Source organism: Zea mays, chromosome 5, assembly GCF_902167145.1.
Source record: "Zea mays cultivar B73 chromosome 5, Zm-B73-REFERENCE-NAM-5.0, whole genome shotgun sequence".
NCBI lineage: Eukaryota > Viridiplantae > Streptophyta > Magnoliopsida > Poales > Poaceae > Zea > Zea mays.
The window spans coordinates 28998658-29013835 of NC_050100.1; the positions used below are offsets into that span (position 1 = coordinate 28998658).

The following is a 15178-nucleotide window of genomic DNA, read 5'->3' on the forward strand; positions in this document are numbered from 1 at the left end:
CCAGTCCATTTGACTGTTTCTAGCAGTTCACTAATATGGTCACTCAAAACATTGTTTTGTACTGTAGATTGCACTGTTCGCGGAGTGGAGTTTGAATATGGGTATGAAGATGGGTAAACTGCTGAAGATAGCCTTAGGGTTAGGGATTCTCTAGATCTATATATTTAACCATCCTATATACAATACGTGTGGAATCTCAATTTCTAACTTGGTATCTCGCTAGGTTAGGGTTCCTCTCCTCCCTCCCACCCCACAGTCGTTGGGCACCTCTTGCTCAATCACTTGCTTCTGCGCCGCAGTTCCCGAGAGGTTCGTCCATTCACTCCCAGAAACGCTCACAACCCCCTACTCATGGCTCGGGCGCTCCTCTTCCCTAGCGCACTGGAGCCTGGCGCCCTCCCCTCTCCGGTTGTCGGTCATGGCAACCGCCTCCCCGCCGCTAGCCACGTGAGTGCACGGGAGGATCCGACGTTCTGCCACCCGCGTGGCTTCCTCCATGCCCAGTCGCGCCTCCCTCCGTCGCGACCGTGCCACCCGGCTCTGCCCCTGCCTCGGCTGCTGGCTAGCAGCACCACTCGGCCCTGCACCCATGTTTGTCGAGCCCATCTCTTTGCCGACCATGGTGGCCGTCGCCTCAGGCCACACACACGCGCGCCCGCCTCCCTCTAGACCGCGACCGCAACTACAGCCGCCCGCGTCGCCTAGCGCGCCACCCCCTTCCACCCCTAGTCATGCCCCCACCCGCCACTCCCTCTCTTTTCCTGAGCATCATCGCCTTGTCCCCATTGCCGCTACGGTTTCTTTCCGACCACACGACCTGCTGACGTGCTCTCCCCTAGCAATGTCGTCTACTCCCTGCCTGCGCCGACGCCCAGCAGCGCCTCCCAATTCTTCTTGCTTCTCCCTTCGCCAGCTCCACTACCCCCTGACTGGATCCGGCGTGCCCTGCCACCCTCCCCTTTTCTTTGTCGCCGCCACGACTAGATCCATCGCTGCCACAGCCTTCTCGGTCGGATCCACCACTGCCCCTTCTATTCCGCCACCTCCGCCGCCTCTCCTGGCCGGAGGCTAGCGCAGCCACCCTGCCCAGTGCAGGCGCACGCCGTTGCCGCCCTTCCTAGCGGGGCTCCTCAATGAGGGAAAATGCTATATCTTTTTAGTTGTGTCGCCTTACGTTTTAGCCATTTGCTCATAATAGCATAGAACCGACTTTCATGTTTGCACAACAACCCCTACCCTGGGGTCGTTCATCTTCCTTTCTACCTATCGCATCCGTACGATAAATAGAAACGAAAGGATTCATCAAGATTCGCTTCCTCGAAGATAGGTTCCACCAGATTTAAGTGACTGGTTGACAGAAGACGATGCGCGCTCACCTCCGGTTCTGGAACCAGACTTCAATCTGCTTGGACTCGATGTTTGACAGGATGCTGCACTCGCGTAGCAGCTGCTGCCTGCGCGCGGAGCTGGCCTTGGGGCAGTCGCCGTACACACGCTCCATCGGTTCCATCCCGTGTAAAACACGTGAAGGATCCACTCCTTTAAACGACAAGCGCATGGCATAACGTACGCACAGGAGTATGCTCTGCGGATCTGCATGCGTGCTTCAGAATTCACGCCAACTCCTTAACAAATACTCGTACCATTTTCATGTTTAAGGCTAGTTTAGAAACTCCATTTTCTTAACGGATTCATATTATATTTTTCCAAAGAAAAGTAAACTAATTTTTTTTTGAAAAAATAAAAATCTCTTGAAAGGATGGTGTTCCCAAACTGGCGATAGATAACCGGCCACAAGTATGCTGATGAAATGAATAAGTGTTGTCAAACTGTAATAACAGATACACGCATTTTAACTAAATCGACAGTGACAACTGAATTGCCATGTTGCCATGGCACTTACCATAACACAACAACTCGAACTTTATTCCAAGCTAATTCGTCAAAGAGGTTATTCATCAACTTCGACCAAGCAAAACACAACTGACCACGACAGAGTTCTAACGACCAAGTCACGAAGCGTACACCAAGGTTTTCCACACGACCAGACAAGCATCGCGATTCTGCTTCGGCGGCAGACAAACACAAATGAAAACACACAGCAGTTACTTCGCTCTAAGCTCAGTCTTGCACAAGTTTCAGATTGCCTTGTCCGAACCACCATGCAATCAAGCCCGCTCGACCATGTATTCCACGAGAGGTTTCTGCGGTCTCCCCTCCGTGCCCTCTATAATGGTGAGCCTCCGTGCTACTTTCATGAAGTCACTGTCACACACACACACACACAACATAGTTTAAATGCACTAGTATATAGTTGACACTGATTATATACCAGGTAAATAAAAGCTGATGGCATTAAGGAAAACACTCACTTGAACGGCTCTTCACCAGTATGCCTGACAGCACCAGCAGCATCACGGTAGCAAAGGTGCCTCATTATTTCCGCCTTCTCAATTCCAAACATGTCCGCTAACTGGCCGTACAGCTCTTCGTACGAACCAAAGACAGATAGGTCAATGGTGCGGCCAACATCCTCTGATTCCATAAACACCTTGCAGTGCCCGTCTTCTAGCCCAAGCTCAGAAGCCTTGCGGTCTTGGGATAGGCCTTCCCTCGATCCTCCAGAATCCATCTGCTGCTCAGTAAGGATAGGCTTTCCGAACAGCATTATGTGGGGTCTCTTTATGTCATCAGATTTCTCTGTGGCCTGTGGTGTGCCGATTGTCAGCAAGCAAGAGACACTCTCACTGGCTGGTGCGCTGCTGATCACAAAACCCTTGGATATACGGGGCGTCGGAGTCATAGCACCAAGCCGGTTGAAACCGAGGTGCAGCTGGTTAAGCTGGTAGTCTGTTAGGGGTAAACCAAATTGAGCATGCCTGGCTCCCTGTATGCCTGCAGGAGCGATGTCCGAGAAACAGCGAAGTGGGCTGTTGCTTGGACCAAGTGGGTTGCCATGGAAAATTGGATTCAACAGCTGACCCTCAAATGGAAAGTCTGGATGTTGGGCCACCCGCAACTTCTTTCTAGGTGGAGAAAATGTCCCTAGGTGAATCGGTGGAATGCTTGATACAATCTCCACAAGCCATGGATTGACACATTTCACATTCTGCAGCAAGTCTGGTTCATCCCATGACACCTGCAATAAATCGCAGCTATGTGAAGAAACAAAAAGACACAGTGCACACAATTAGAATGCGCTGGTGCTAGCAGAGCTAATAAGGATAAAGGAAGCATCATCTAACAATAAATCGTGTACCAATTTCACAAGTAAATTGTTTTAGTGTTCAAAAGTGAACACTTCCTGCATCTGCTATAATTGATAACATTAGACAATATTAGCTGGCAAAATTCAAATGTCTCACTTAACACTGTTAGTAAGACACCTACATTTGTAATCCTACATTGCCTGTCAAACTATGTAGTATGTACCAAGGCAATTCCAAGAAAAACGAAAATATGCTAGGGTAAGGACAGATGAAGAACCAACAGGCAGCACACTAAAGTTAAACAAATGCTTGATCAATATTATTGTTGGTGGCTTGGTGTCTCAATTTCTTTCTCAAGGTACAGATGTACAAAGCTATGCTGCAATTAAAGATCGGCTAGCAATCTTATAAGGGCATTGATCATATAGGGAAAGTGTAAGGTACTGTCATTAACTTGGAACAAAAGGGCCAATTGATTCAGGAGTCCAGGACCGAGAGACATATATATATAAATGGATGCTTTGTTGGAAATATGTGGATGTTAATCAGTTCGCTCCCCACATTTCAATTTCAGCTAGACACATATAAAGCAGATCAAATTTGTAAGGGAGGATTCATAAGCGCATCAAACAAAACCTCCAAAGTTCCCTAATGCCTCCTGATGCTAACAAAATAATGTTAATCAGCTTCCGAATTGTGCAGAAACAGACACAAAAATCTAAATAGCTAAAAGATCCTGCAAATTGAATCTGTAACCTATGATGGTAGGATATATGGAGATGAGAAACAATGCTGTAGAAGATGACAACACTGCTCTCAGTGACCATTTACCAGAAGAGACTGACCAAACATACTAAAATTTGAAAAAATATATGTTCCAGAGGAGAAAGTAACTGAATCAAACAGACAGTATAGCTCATTATAGCTATAGGTAAAGTAGTACAGTTGTGTTTTCTAACCTGTTCTTTATGGTTAGAACTGTACAAAACTTGTTCCCATCCTAGTCTAACACAACTAGAGATGTGGCTTTTGCCTGTCTAAGTATCTCTCCCAAAATTCCTCAAATGCCCAATTTCATAATTTATTTTTTTTAATGAAGGCTTACAGATGGTTTATGTGAGCAACAAACGGTAGAGCACCATGCGCTGTGTGTTGGTCATCTTTCAGGTGCACCTTCTAGTGTGAACCAAAAAAACTCGACCTGCGGGTAAGACAGCCCCCGGTCATTATATTAAGAAGAAGACATTCTCACGCAGGATAAGAAAACCTTCAAACCCCTGCCCTACCCTCATACACAGTGGCACCGTAGCCCATGTGAGAAACCACCGCGACCGGGCCTTAGAGTTAGACCTGTGCTTTAGCGTGGGACTGACGAGGGAATTTTTTTAACCACAGCCTGAGATTCGCTCCCACAGAGAGTCAAAACCAGGACTTGAGGAGTGATACTCAGACCACCTAACCAACTCGGCTAGAGGCCATTTCGCTGCATGTTCCATATTAACATTGAACCAACAGTTCCATAACAGCAGTTAATTTCACAGGGCATTAAGCATTTTATGGGTACCAGAAACACTAACACCTATTAATTATTAACCCCAAACGGGAAGTTAAAAGTAGCAATCATCAGTTCATAATGAAGTATGGCATATAGGTATGGGAAACATGGGATGAAGCAAAACCTGAAGAAGCCTCCACGGTGAATTTGGCCATCTGATTGTGTCAGCAACCTGAGCAGAAGCTATCGTCCCCATAAACCAGCTGATCCTTGACGAATCCTCTGTCTCAAATGCCATCTTGAACCTCATCCCAGGGCACCACTGGTTCCTCATCGCGTTCTGTACCGATGCAGCCTTCACAACAAACTCTGGAGTGCTAGCTCTCGGGTAGTACACCACCTCAAATGGCTGCCCGCTCGCGGCTAAGCTTGCGGCCTCAACAACGTCCGTGATCTCCACCTTCCCCCTGCCTCTCATGTACCCACCAGGACCCTTAGTGATCTTACCTTCCTCGTCCTTCAAGAACGCCGACAAGGCCCCGTACACCGGGGCGTTCCAGCCAGAGATGCACTCCATGCCACCACAGGACACCCGCTTGGCACGGCGTATCCCGACGCACAGCTCGCCATGCTCGGTGCGCAGGAAGACGATGGAGTCCCCGGCGACGAGCTTCTTCTGGTTGACGAACGCGCTCCATCCCGTGGTGAGCAAATGCCGGCGCGGCGTGCCCCGGAAAATGTGGCGGAACTTCCAGACCTCCCCGTGCACGTCCTTGGCGAGCACCGTCTGCACCGGCGGGTCGGCCCGGTAGTCGAGCTTGGGGAAGATGGTCTCGGCGCAGTAGCGCGGCACGGAGAAGCCGCCGCCGTTGTTGGCGTCGGACTGCGTGAGCGTCTTGGCGAAGGAGGACAGCTTCTCCCGGGCGTCCTCGGGGTCGATGCCGAACTCGCGGGGCTCTCCGAACTCCACCTCGCCGGGCGCGGCCGGCACGAGGCGGATCTTGGCGAAGACCTCGTCGGTCTCCGGATCGGCCAGGAAGCGCACCCCGGCGACGGTGCAGAGCACGAGCGGCGGGAGAGGTCGCGCCCGCGCCCCGGCGAGGTCCGTGGCGCCGCCGCCGCCGTGCGCGTGTTCCGCGTGGCCCTGCGGGAAGTAGTAGACACGGGAGCGCACGGGGGGCATCTGCACCATGCCGCCGGCGCACGCGTGCCACAGCTGCGGGTCAAGGCACCTCTCCTCGCCCGCCTCCTTCATGGCCTCCTGACCTCCTCGTCTTCGTCGTGTCGTCTTCCTCCACCGCCGCCACACCCACCAAACGCGATCACTGTCCAGCTGCAGAGCAACCTGCAACGTCTCCCGTTATTTGCGCGAACCCAAGTACTAAACCACCCCACGCAACCCCCACAAAACGGAACTGAACGAAAAGCACGCGATTGAAACGAAACGGACACAGACAGCAGGAGCGAGCGATACCTCCTCTGCGCACGCCCAGGGGTTCCAATTGGCAGATCATGAGGCGGCGCAACCGCTACTCCGGGAGAAACGCTCTGGCACCGGGCAAAGCGGAGTAGGAATGTACACCAGGGCCGGCATCTTCGCGGGCAACGACTCTGTCGTCGGTCCGAGGACACCACCCCCCCAAGCTTGCTCCGGCTGCCCCCGAGCCCCAGGAAGACGGCGAAGAATCGACGGCGGCGAGGCGGGGAGATCAGGAGGTTGACGGTGGTGGCGCGCGCGCTGCGCTGCGCTGCTACAGCGGCACACACAGTGGGTTGGAATTATGGCGAGGCCTCGGACGCCTCTACCTTGTTGTGGTGATGACTGATGAGTGGGCCGCTCTCCCCGCTGCAGCTGCAGTAGCACAGCACCACAGTCAGGCCCCAGTGTGGGAGCGCGACCCCACCACCGGATCCGCCGCGCCCGCGCGAACAGCGAACAGCTGCGCGGCACACGGGACAGCGAGTACCTACTCCCACCACCATCGGGTTCGGGAGAGCATGACCCGCGGGGCCCAGCCTGCCGGGCTGTCGGTGGGGTGAGGCCGGGCAACGCGCGGTGGTGGTTACTCCGTTCCGTTTTTGACGGTCGTGTCTGTTTGAATGAATTCATTCATTCATCCATCTCGAGATGATCAATCATCATCAGATCAGATGCCAGTCCAACAGCCTCCTGCTGGTTCATCAACTGGCCCACAGACTTTACTCGGTTTCAGACAGTGCGTGCCAATACTACTAGTAATGTTTGTTTTCTTTTTTATTAATTATGAAAGGACCTGACGAGGTACTGGAATAACACTTTTTTATATATTTTATTAGGGGCCAGCGAAATTTTCTGCGATCCAAACAGATGGGGGGCGCCCAGTGCATGCATGAAGCCAAAGTTGCCGCGACGGGGTCCAGCTGGACTGATGAAGAGCACACGCTGCTCGCCCCTGTGTAGAAAGCTCGCGCATTTGTGGTCTGGTCTCCTGGACAAGCAAGCAAACCATGACTGGAAACGGACCGGGTCATCATGTGGAATGTCCATTCGATCTCCAAACTCCTTACAGCGTGCGTGAACCGACGCACGCCGTTTCAAGCACATGAACTGAATCATGGGAGGCCATGGGCTAGGGCGGTCTGGCTCACATTTGTAAACGCGGCACACGATTGCATGCGGATTGCGGCGATTGAATTCGAGGGGTGGAACCGTCACCATATTGGTTTGCTTTATTCCGTACAGGCTTCTACTCCAGAGTGTTTTGTCCATATGAATTAGAGTTACAACAGTCAAGAACAACATGTGTGAGGAGGGGCGAATTTCGGCCCCGGCCCCCGGGCCACCTGGGCCGTGGCCCGGGACGAGCCTAAAAATCCTTTTATATATAGGTCTTTTTCAATCAAAAAATTAGTCTAAAATATATTTCAGCCTAAAAATGTGGTCTAAAAGATCTCCTGCTTGCACCGATCGAGCCAGGCGCTGGCAGCCTCACTCAGTCGCTCAAGTCACTAAAACATAGGCTCTTACAATTATTTCGCAAACATGCGTGGCTGTGTTTCCTACATTTGCCATCGGCACGCCGTCTCTATTCAGTCCTCCATCGCTCTCCACACCTTCAGGCTCTACGAATCCGGTAATGGCACAAGGCAGCAACCTCTGAGTTGGCCGGGCGGGCTCTGACTCAGGCATCCGCCACCGCCAGTCCGACCTCCACCTCCGTCGGCCTGCCTCCAGCGTCCCTTCGACCCTATAGCAATGACGCGCGCGGCCTGCACTAGCGCCGCGCCACCGCCCAAATCCGCCCTTGCCATTACATCTTCTCCCAAACTATACAACTTCCCCAACCTGATTCCCTTTCTTTTCTTATTCATAGGCGAGGGCGGAGCGCCTCCCTGGCCAATGGGCAGCGACCACCTGAGCGGCGATCGTTGTGTGCTGAATGTTGACTGTCTGCTGCTATGTGCCCGTGATTCTCCTCTATTGTGAGTAATTGTTCCCAAATGTCTGATTCACTTTTCCTATCTGTCACAGTTCCACTGAATTGTTTTAAATGTTTCTACCCTAAAGTGCGAAAAATTAAAAAACGAGTAGTACATCGTTATATTTGTAGAGTGGCCCGAGACGTTATTTTTACGGAGCTCCACCACTGTGTGTGAGTGTGAGTGTGAGTTATGCTGTTAGGTGGTGGCTAGCTAGGTTTTGTACATAATTTTAGATTTTTCTATACTATACTTAAAGTACCAGTTTCAACGGTCGTTCTGCGTCATTTTTTTACAAATAACCCCTCACATCTATTTGAAATTAACCTGGTCGTTCCAGGTTATTTTTTTACAAATAACCTACCAACCTCCACGTCCCAAACCACATCCGTCGAGTCATTTGGTTAAATCAGCATAAAATGTTAAAAAACGATGCAAGAGGTGGGGTTTGAACCTTTTACAAATAACCCCTCACATCTATTTAAAATTAACCTGCCAACTGGTCGTTCCACGTTATTTTTTTACAAATAACCTACCAACCTCCACGTCACAAACCACACCCGTCGAGTCATTTGGTTAAATCAGCATAAAACGTTAAAAAGCAATGCAAGAGGTGGGGTTTGAACCCACACCTTAATAGAAGATGGGTAGGAGACACTAAGCGAAGCTGTCTAACCAATAGAAAATCATGTTCAGATGTTTATAATATTGAATATAAATTATACATATGTATATATGATTTTTTGTAAAATAAAAAATAATCGTGTCGGGCCAGCACTACGGGTCGAGGCTACGGCCCGAGCACCGCACGACGCTCGTGCCAGGTTGGCCCAGGCACTATTAAATGGGTCGTGCCTCGGGCCGGCTCACCAGACACGGCTCATTTGGCCATCTATACCTACGCACGATAATGATGGTCCTCGTCTCAATTGCCACCACCTCGTTCCACATCCTGCTTCTTTTCTCTCTCCCCTCATGCCTCCACCTCCGCACCACCCCATTCTCGGCAGAGGACGTAGGAGCAGGCGCCTCCTCCCCATATTCTTCCGACACCAGCCCCGACACCGACTCACGCAGTGGCTATTGCATGTCCACGAGGATGTTTCACATCATGCGTGCACCATCGTTTTCACCATCGTCGAACGTCTCGTTCGTCTTTCCGGCCTTCGTCCTGTTTTTCCTCCCCATCCTGCTGCCCCCCGCCTACGATCGCAGCCGCGAGCGGACGACGCTCGTCGACGCGGGTACATGGCGAGTTGGTCATGCTTCTGGCATTTCTTTGTGCGTGTCGTCGAGGAGGACATGGTGGCGCCTGCCACGCTTAGGTTATCTTGGTGATGAGGAGTTCAGGTTTGAGATATTGGACAATTAAGGCTCGTAGCGTGGCAGCAGTCGGCATATGCTATGGAGTTGGTGGTGGTGTTGTGTCGCTTCGGCGGGTCCAGGGTTGGGAAGACACTCACATTCTCTCGCCATTCTCGGACTGACGCCTGGTGCGGGTGCCTCTCGGTTTGGAGCTACTCCGGCTGTGCTTCTTTCCCCGCTTGCGTGCTCTCTCCTTATATGTATCTAACGGTATACTACCTATGTCGTCTCTAGATACCCAGGTCTTCGTCGTGTCCTTCTCCGACAACGAACAGGTATGCTCGCCTCTTCCCTTCCCCTCCTGCTCTATGAAACCTTGGAAGTGGGGGAGGCGAGGGATGTGGTCTCTGATTTGCTGCCTATGGTACCTGTGCGTTCATAAAAAATATTATACGAAGAGCGAAGACAATCAATAAAAAAACCTTGAGATCTTTCTGGTGGATAGTTTATGTGGGTATTATTGTGAGTCGTCGCAACGCACGGGCGACCGACTAGTACCATTTAAAAATAAGAGAGAGGGAGGGTGCCGTAAGGAACGGTGGAAACCTGGCAATGACATAACGTGTCGAGCTTTTTTCATGTCAGACTGACCTAATAAATCCACCACAGTTAATCTATCAATGTCACATCTAGTTTTCAGAAGAAACTGAATGCACTTATATGTATGTCTAGGAAGTTACTCACATGCACACAACGACGTCATTAGTGATAACATCACACCATATCCAGTGTATTATAACGGCAAAATTATTACATAATGACCCATAGGTCTAAAATAGAAACTTACATAATTCTGCATCAAAAGATCAAATAGTAGCAAAACTAGTCATGGTGGTCTCCACGGGTTTCGACCGAGCAGGTAGCAAGACGTTCTTCAGCACTGTCTTTGTTCACGTACACTCAGACACTACATTCAACTGAGCAACAATGTATATAACAAGTTTTAATACTTATTACACTCAACAAAGTATGGTAAAAGATGTATGTAAAGTCAAGAAAGTCTAGACTTAGTTCTTTTGCTCAAGCTGCTTATTATGTGATTCTCCAACACCAAACACTCTAAAAAACTAGGACCATCCATCATGCCACAGTTTTTGTAGTAAACCAACCAAATCATAACCTAGCTAATCATGTGAGGGTCTATGCCACTCTTGACCGTGAGCACGATCGTCATGACGATTTTCTCTCTATAGAGGTTATACATATTCACCAAGAGAAGTGATTTCGTCTTCTATTATTGGATGACTAAAAATCCCCATCCAGCCCATAGTTGCAAGCCACTTGCACACTTTCTTTGATGTGTGACAAGGAGTTCACTCTAAAGCTTTTCATCCAGGTTGTATGCACTCACTAAGGTGTTGACCATGCCAAAAGTAACCCTTTCCCGGAAGATCCTCCCTCTTATGTCAAATGGGTATCAAGATTAACCATCCTATCTTCCACACGCCACTTTTTAGACGGATTTGGGGTAACTCACCACCCCTGCAACATTGTTTAGTGTGCACCAAATGGGTCTCCACCACTTACTATGCTAGGTCTGAGTTCATACTTGGCTTGTGGGTGTACTGTTTTCATGGGCGGTTGCTCCATGAACCGGTCCTTAAGATTCAGGTGATAAAAACAACCAAGGAAACTACTGGTAATCCCTTGTAGTTTCTGAACTATCGGTATCCCAACACAGTTCACATACCAGATTCCAAAATCTTTAATCTCCATGTTGCTAAATGATTAGTTGACTAGGTGAAAAGTTGAATTAGTCAAATTAAATTCTATCTGATCCAAAGTATAATATGGCTAAGCCTTTCTACCCACAAATACTTAAATAACAAGGGTACATGAATTATGTGGAAGTCTAGTAAACCTTATATCGTGTGCACATTCATTGACACAAGCATGTAATTTTACGAACAAAACATTTATAAAATATAATATTAGTATGGTCAAGGACACTTGTGAAAGGGAAATGTGGCCTTGGGCCATTTCTAAGTGTTTTAGTGATTAGATGCCCAACACATAATGTTTGGGTTCTTATGTGCTAAATGTGTGAGAAGTGCAAATCAAAGAACAAGGTATGTTTCTAGACTTAGTAAATTGTTTTTGAATACTAACATGTTTATCTAAGTGCTAGAAATAGTGCCAAGAAAAGAAGAAAGGAGATGGAGAAGAGTTGGCTCTGTACAGCCAAAACCAGCTCGAGCCTGGCACACCGGACTGTCCGGTGCCCCAGGCTGCTCGACAGTGAACTGGCTGCTCTCGGGAATCGGTCGGGCGACGTGGCTAAAATTCACCGGACTGTCCGGTGAGTCTTCAGTGCCCGCGCCCGAGGTCTTCGGCGACGAACTCGTCGCTCTCGGGAATTCATCGAGGACATCGCGGCTATAATTCACCGGACTGTCCGTTGGTGCACCAGACTGTCTGATGAGTTAGAGCCGCCCGAGCCAACGGTCGGCAGCGAAATCAGCGGGCGACACGTGGCTCGAGCCAACGGTTGGTTGGGCACATAGGACTGTCCGGTGTGCCAACGGGACCGCCGGCTCAACGGTCAGATGCGCCAGGAAAGGAAAGAAATCGCGCACCGTACTGCTACAGTAGCTGTCCGGTGGTGCACCGGACTGTCCGGTGCACCACTCGACAGAAGGCAGGAATTGCCTTCCAAGTTGGTTTCCAACGGCTCCTAGCTGCCTTGGGGCTATAAAAGGGACCCCTAGGCGCATGGAGCAAAACACCAAGCCTTCTCTAAGCATTCTAAGACTCCCAGACTCCACTTCCACACATTTGATCGATTGTGTTAGTGATTTGAGCTCCGTTTGAGTTGCAAACTCTCTGTGTTGTGCTTCGAGCTCAAGTCTTGGCTTGTGTGCGTGGGTGTGCTGCGGATTTGGGTCTTGCGTGTGTTACTCTCTCATCCTTACTCTTGTGCTCTATTTGTGATCCATATTGTAAGGGCGAGAGGCTCCAACTTGTGGAGATTCCTCGCAAACGGGAAGAATACTCAAAAGAGAAAAGATTGTGGTATTCAAGTTGATCATTGGATCACTTGAAAGGGGTTGAGTGCAACCCTCGTCCAATTGGGACGCCACAACGTGGAAGTAGGCAAGTGTTACTTGGCCGAACCACGGGATAAAATTGTGTGTCTCTTGTGTTGCTCTTCTGTGATTGTTTTGTTCGCAAGAGATCGCTTCATAGCAACTTCATTAACTCGCACTAACTTTTATATAATCAAGTTTGTGGCTATTTAGTGTTTGATTTTACAGGATCACTTATTCACCCCCTTCTAGGTGCTCTCAACTTGCCTTGATCCTAAATTGTTGCTCAACGAACTCAAATGTTGGTGTTCTCGCCTAAATTTGTTCGGTGCATACAAGAAATCATACAATTACACTCAATACCGTATATAAACATGCAATACAAAAGTGATAGAAGCATACATATATATAATATACTTTTTATAAAATTTTATTAGAATAATGTACAAAAGTTAGGTGCTATATGAAAAATAAAATTATATAAAAACAAAAATAAGTATCACATTTTTATCTGCTTTTTTTGTAAAGGAAAATCCGTGGACTATGTCCATAGGTTCGTGGACCAAATCCACACCCTAAGCCATGGACCAACCATGTCCAAAGCATGGAAGGTTGGCTCGGGAGCTTTGACCAAAGTAGTCTTAGACCACATGGCATTCCTAAGAAGGTGCGTGTGGCCTAGAGGAAGAGAGAGCAACCATCAATGCATGCACAATGGTCAAGAATAACCAGAACACAACAATGACGACGAGCTCCGAGGTAGCAACTGTTGGTCACTTGTTCTCAAATGCTACGAGTTAAGAACAAGGTAACACAAATGTTAATGGTTAAAGACCTTCGTCCTTCGAAGCATTATCTCCCTTAGGATATAATGATCTTTAGACGAAGGTTATGAAGGACATACCTTCATCATCTTAATATGTAATGGAAAGCAGGGACATATGTTACATATAAGGAATATGAGTAATCATATTAAATCATTAGATTATTTATATTCTCATTATATGATCATGAACATATATTAATGATATAAGTTACATTTATACATTCGGCTCGACAGAAGGTAAGAATCCAAGAGTGACGTGCAAGTGAATACAAGTCAGCGTGAACAATACAGGGGTACTGTTCATCTATTTATAGACACAGGACGCAGCCCGGACAAAATTACATTTATGCCCTTGACAACTAATCATAATCATGATACAAAATATCAAGGACTATGTGGTCTTTTCCTCTTTAAGTCGGTGCCACCCTTCGTCTCAAGGGTATCATCATGCCGAAGCTCTTTTGATGGTAGCTTCGGCATACAACCTCACGTCACGCTTGTTTGCATGTCATCTTGCCGAAGGTGTTTTTGCTTAGAGAACCTTTGGCGGAGAAGAAGGCCTCCAACAGTAGCCCCTTCGCGGTGCTAGATCGTTTTTCGTAACGAGCTCGATCAGCGAAAAAACTCGAAGGCTTCAGAATGCCGAAGGTCCAAAAAACACCTTCCCTGAGCTCGTTGTCGAGAAATGATTATAATACTCCGAGCGCTGAGTGGTCCACCATTCAGCGAGTGCGGGCGACCTGGCAGTTCGTCTTCCCACCTACAGCACTATATAAGAAGACGAGTTGGTGAGGAGTTACCACAACATTCATTGCCATTGCATTGTTGTGATGTTAAAAATTTAACCATAGCCAAAGCTTTCTGCGCTACACTCTCAAGCGAGCACTTCATCATTTAAAGTTAACTTCATCAGACGAGTTAGCTTTGGCAAATTGTGAAAACCATCCAAATGGCTAGAGTGCGATCAACTGCAAGGGTGTCTCGTGAGGGAGAAGAGACCGAGGTTACTGAGACAGCACCAATTTCAGAAGTCATGGAACGATCAGGTCTAGTTGTGACAGAGGGAGCTATTGACGAAGGTGGTCCCGATGCTGAAGCTGAACAGACTGTTGCTGAAGAAGAAAATGTTGATGAAAGTGAAGATTACAGTATTTTGATCCCAACAAAGCCCAGTCATTTAGATTTTGAGAAATCTACTGTGTCCGAAGACGACATGCCTATTGTGATGAAACTAGGTTATTTCAGGGAAGCTGAAAACAAACTTGTCCGACTTACCGGAAAAGAGACTACCCCAACACCGAAGAATGATGAAGTAGTGGTTTTTAAAAGCTTCTTCAGAGCATGACTGCGATTTCCTTTGAATGAGATGATAGTGGAAGTCCTAAAGAATTTCAAAATATATCTTCATCAGCTGACCCCTAACGCCATTATTAGGCTTAGTGTCTTCATCTGGGCCCTCCGAAGTTAAGGGATGAGCCCAGATGCCAAAGCGTTCTGCCAAGTGCACGAGCTGCACTATCAGACAAAGGCCAGAGCAGATGGTCTTCACGAAAATTTTGGTTGTTACAATTTTGTGTATCGCAAGGATACGAAGGCACCTGTCCTCAGCTACCGTACAAAGTGGCCGACTGGCTAGAAAAATGAATGGTTTTACATGAAAGATGATGAGAAAAAGAGAGGGAAACTGATGACGATGGTCATGAGTTCGTTGTCTCTGAGCTTCGGGATGACCAGGCCTCTATGCAACATGCAACTGGGATCGCCATGTCAGCTGGCTGAAGTAGAGTTCAGGGTGGTA

The 15178-nt window shown here is 48.4% G+C and overlaps 1 protein-coding gene across 1 annotated transcript; it reads right to left on the minus strand.

The window, feature by feature from the left end:
- Positions 1–1907: 1907 nt before the first annotated feature.
- Positions 1908–6520, minus strand: LOC100272511 (uncharacterized). Its single transcript, NM_001348794.1, has 4 exons — positions 6179–6520; positions 4889–6049; positions 2373–3139; positions 1908–2265 (listed from the first exon to the last, which is right to left on the minus strand). The coding sequence occupies exons 2-4, from the start codon at positions 5957–5959 to the stop codon at positions 2169–2171; spliced, it is 1935 nt and encodes a 644-aa protein (NP_001335723.1). The 5' UTR covers positions 5960–6049; positions 6179–6520; the 3' UTR covers positions 1908–2168.
- Positions 6521–15178: the final 8658 nt, after the last annotated feature.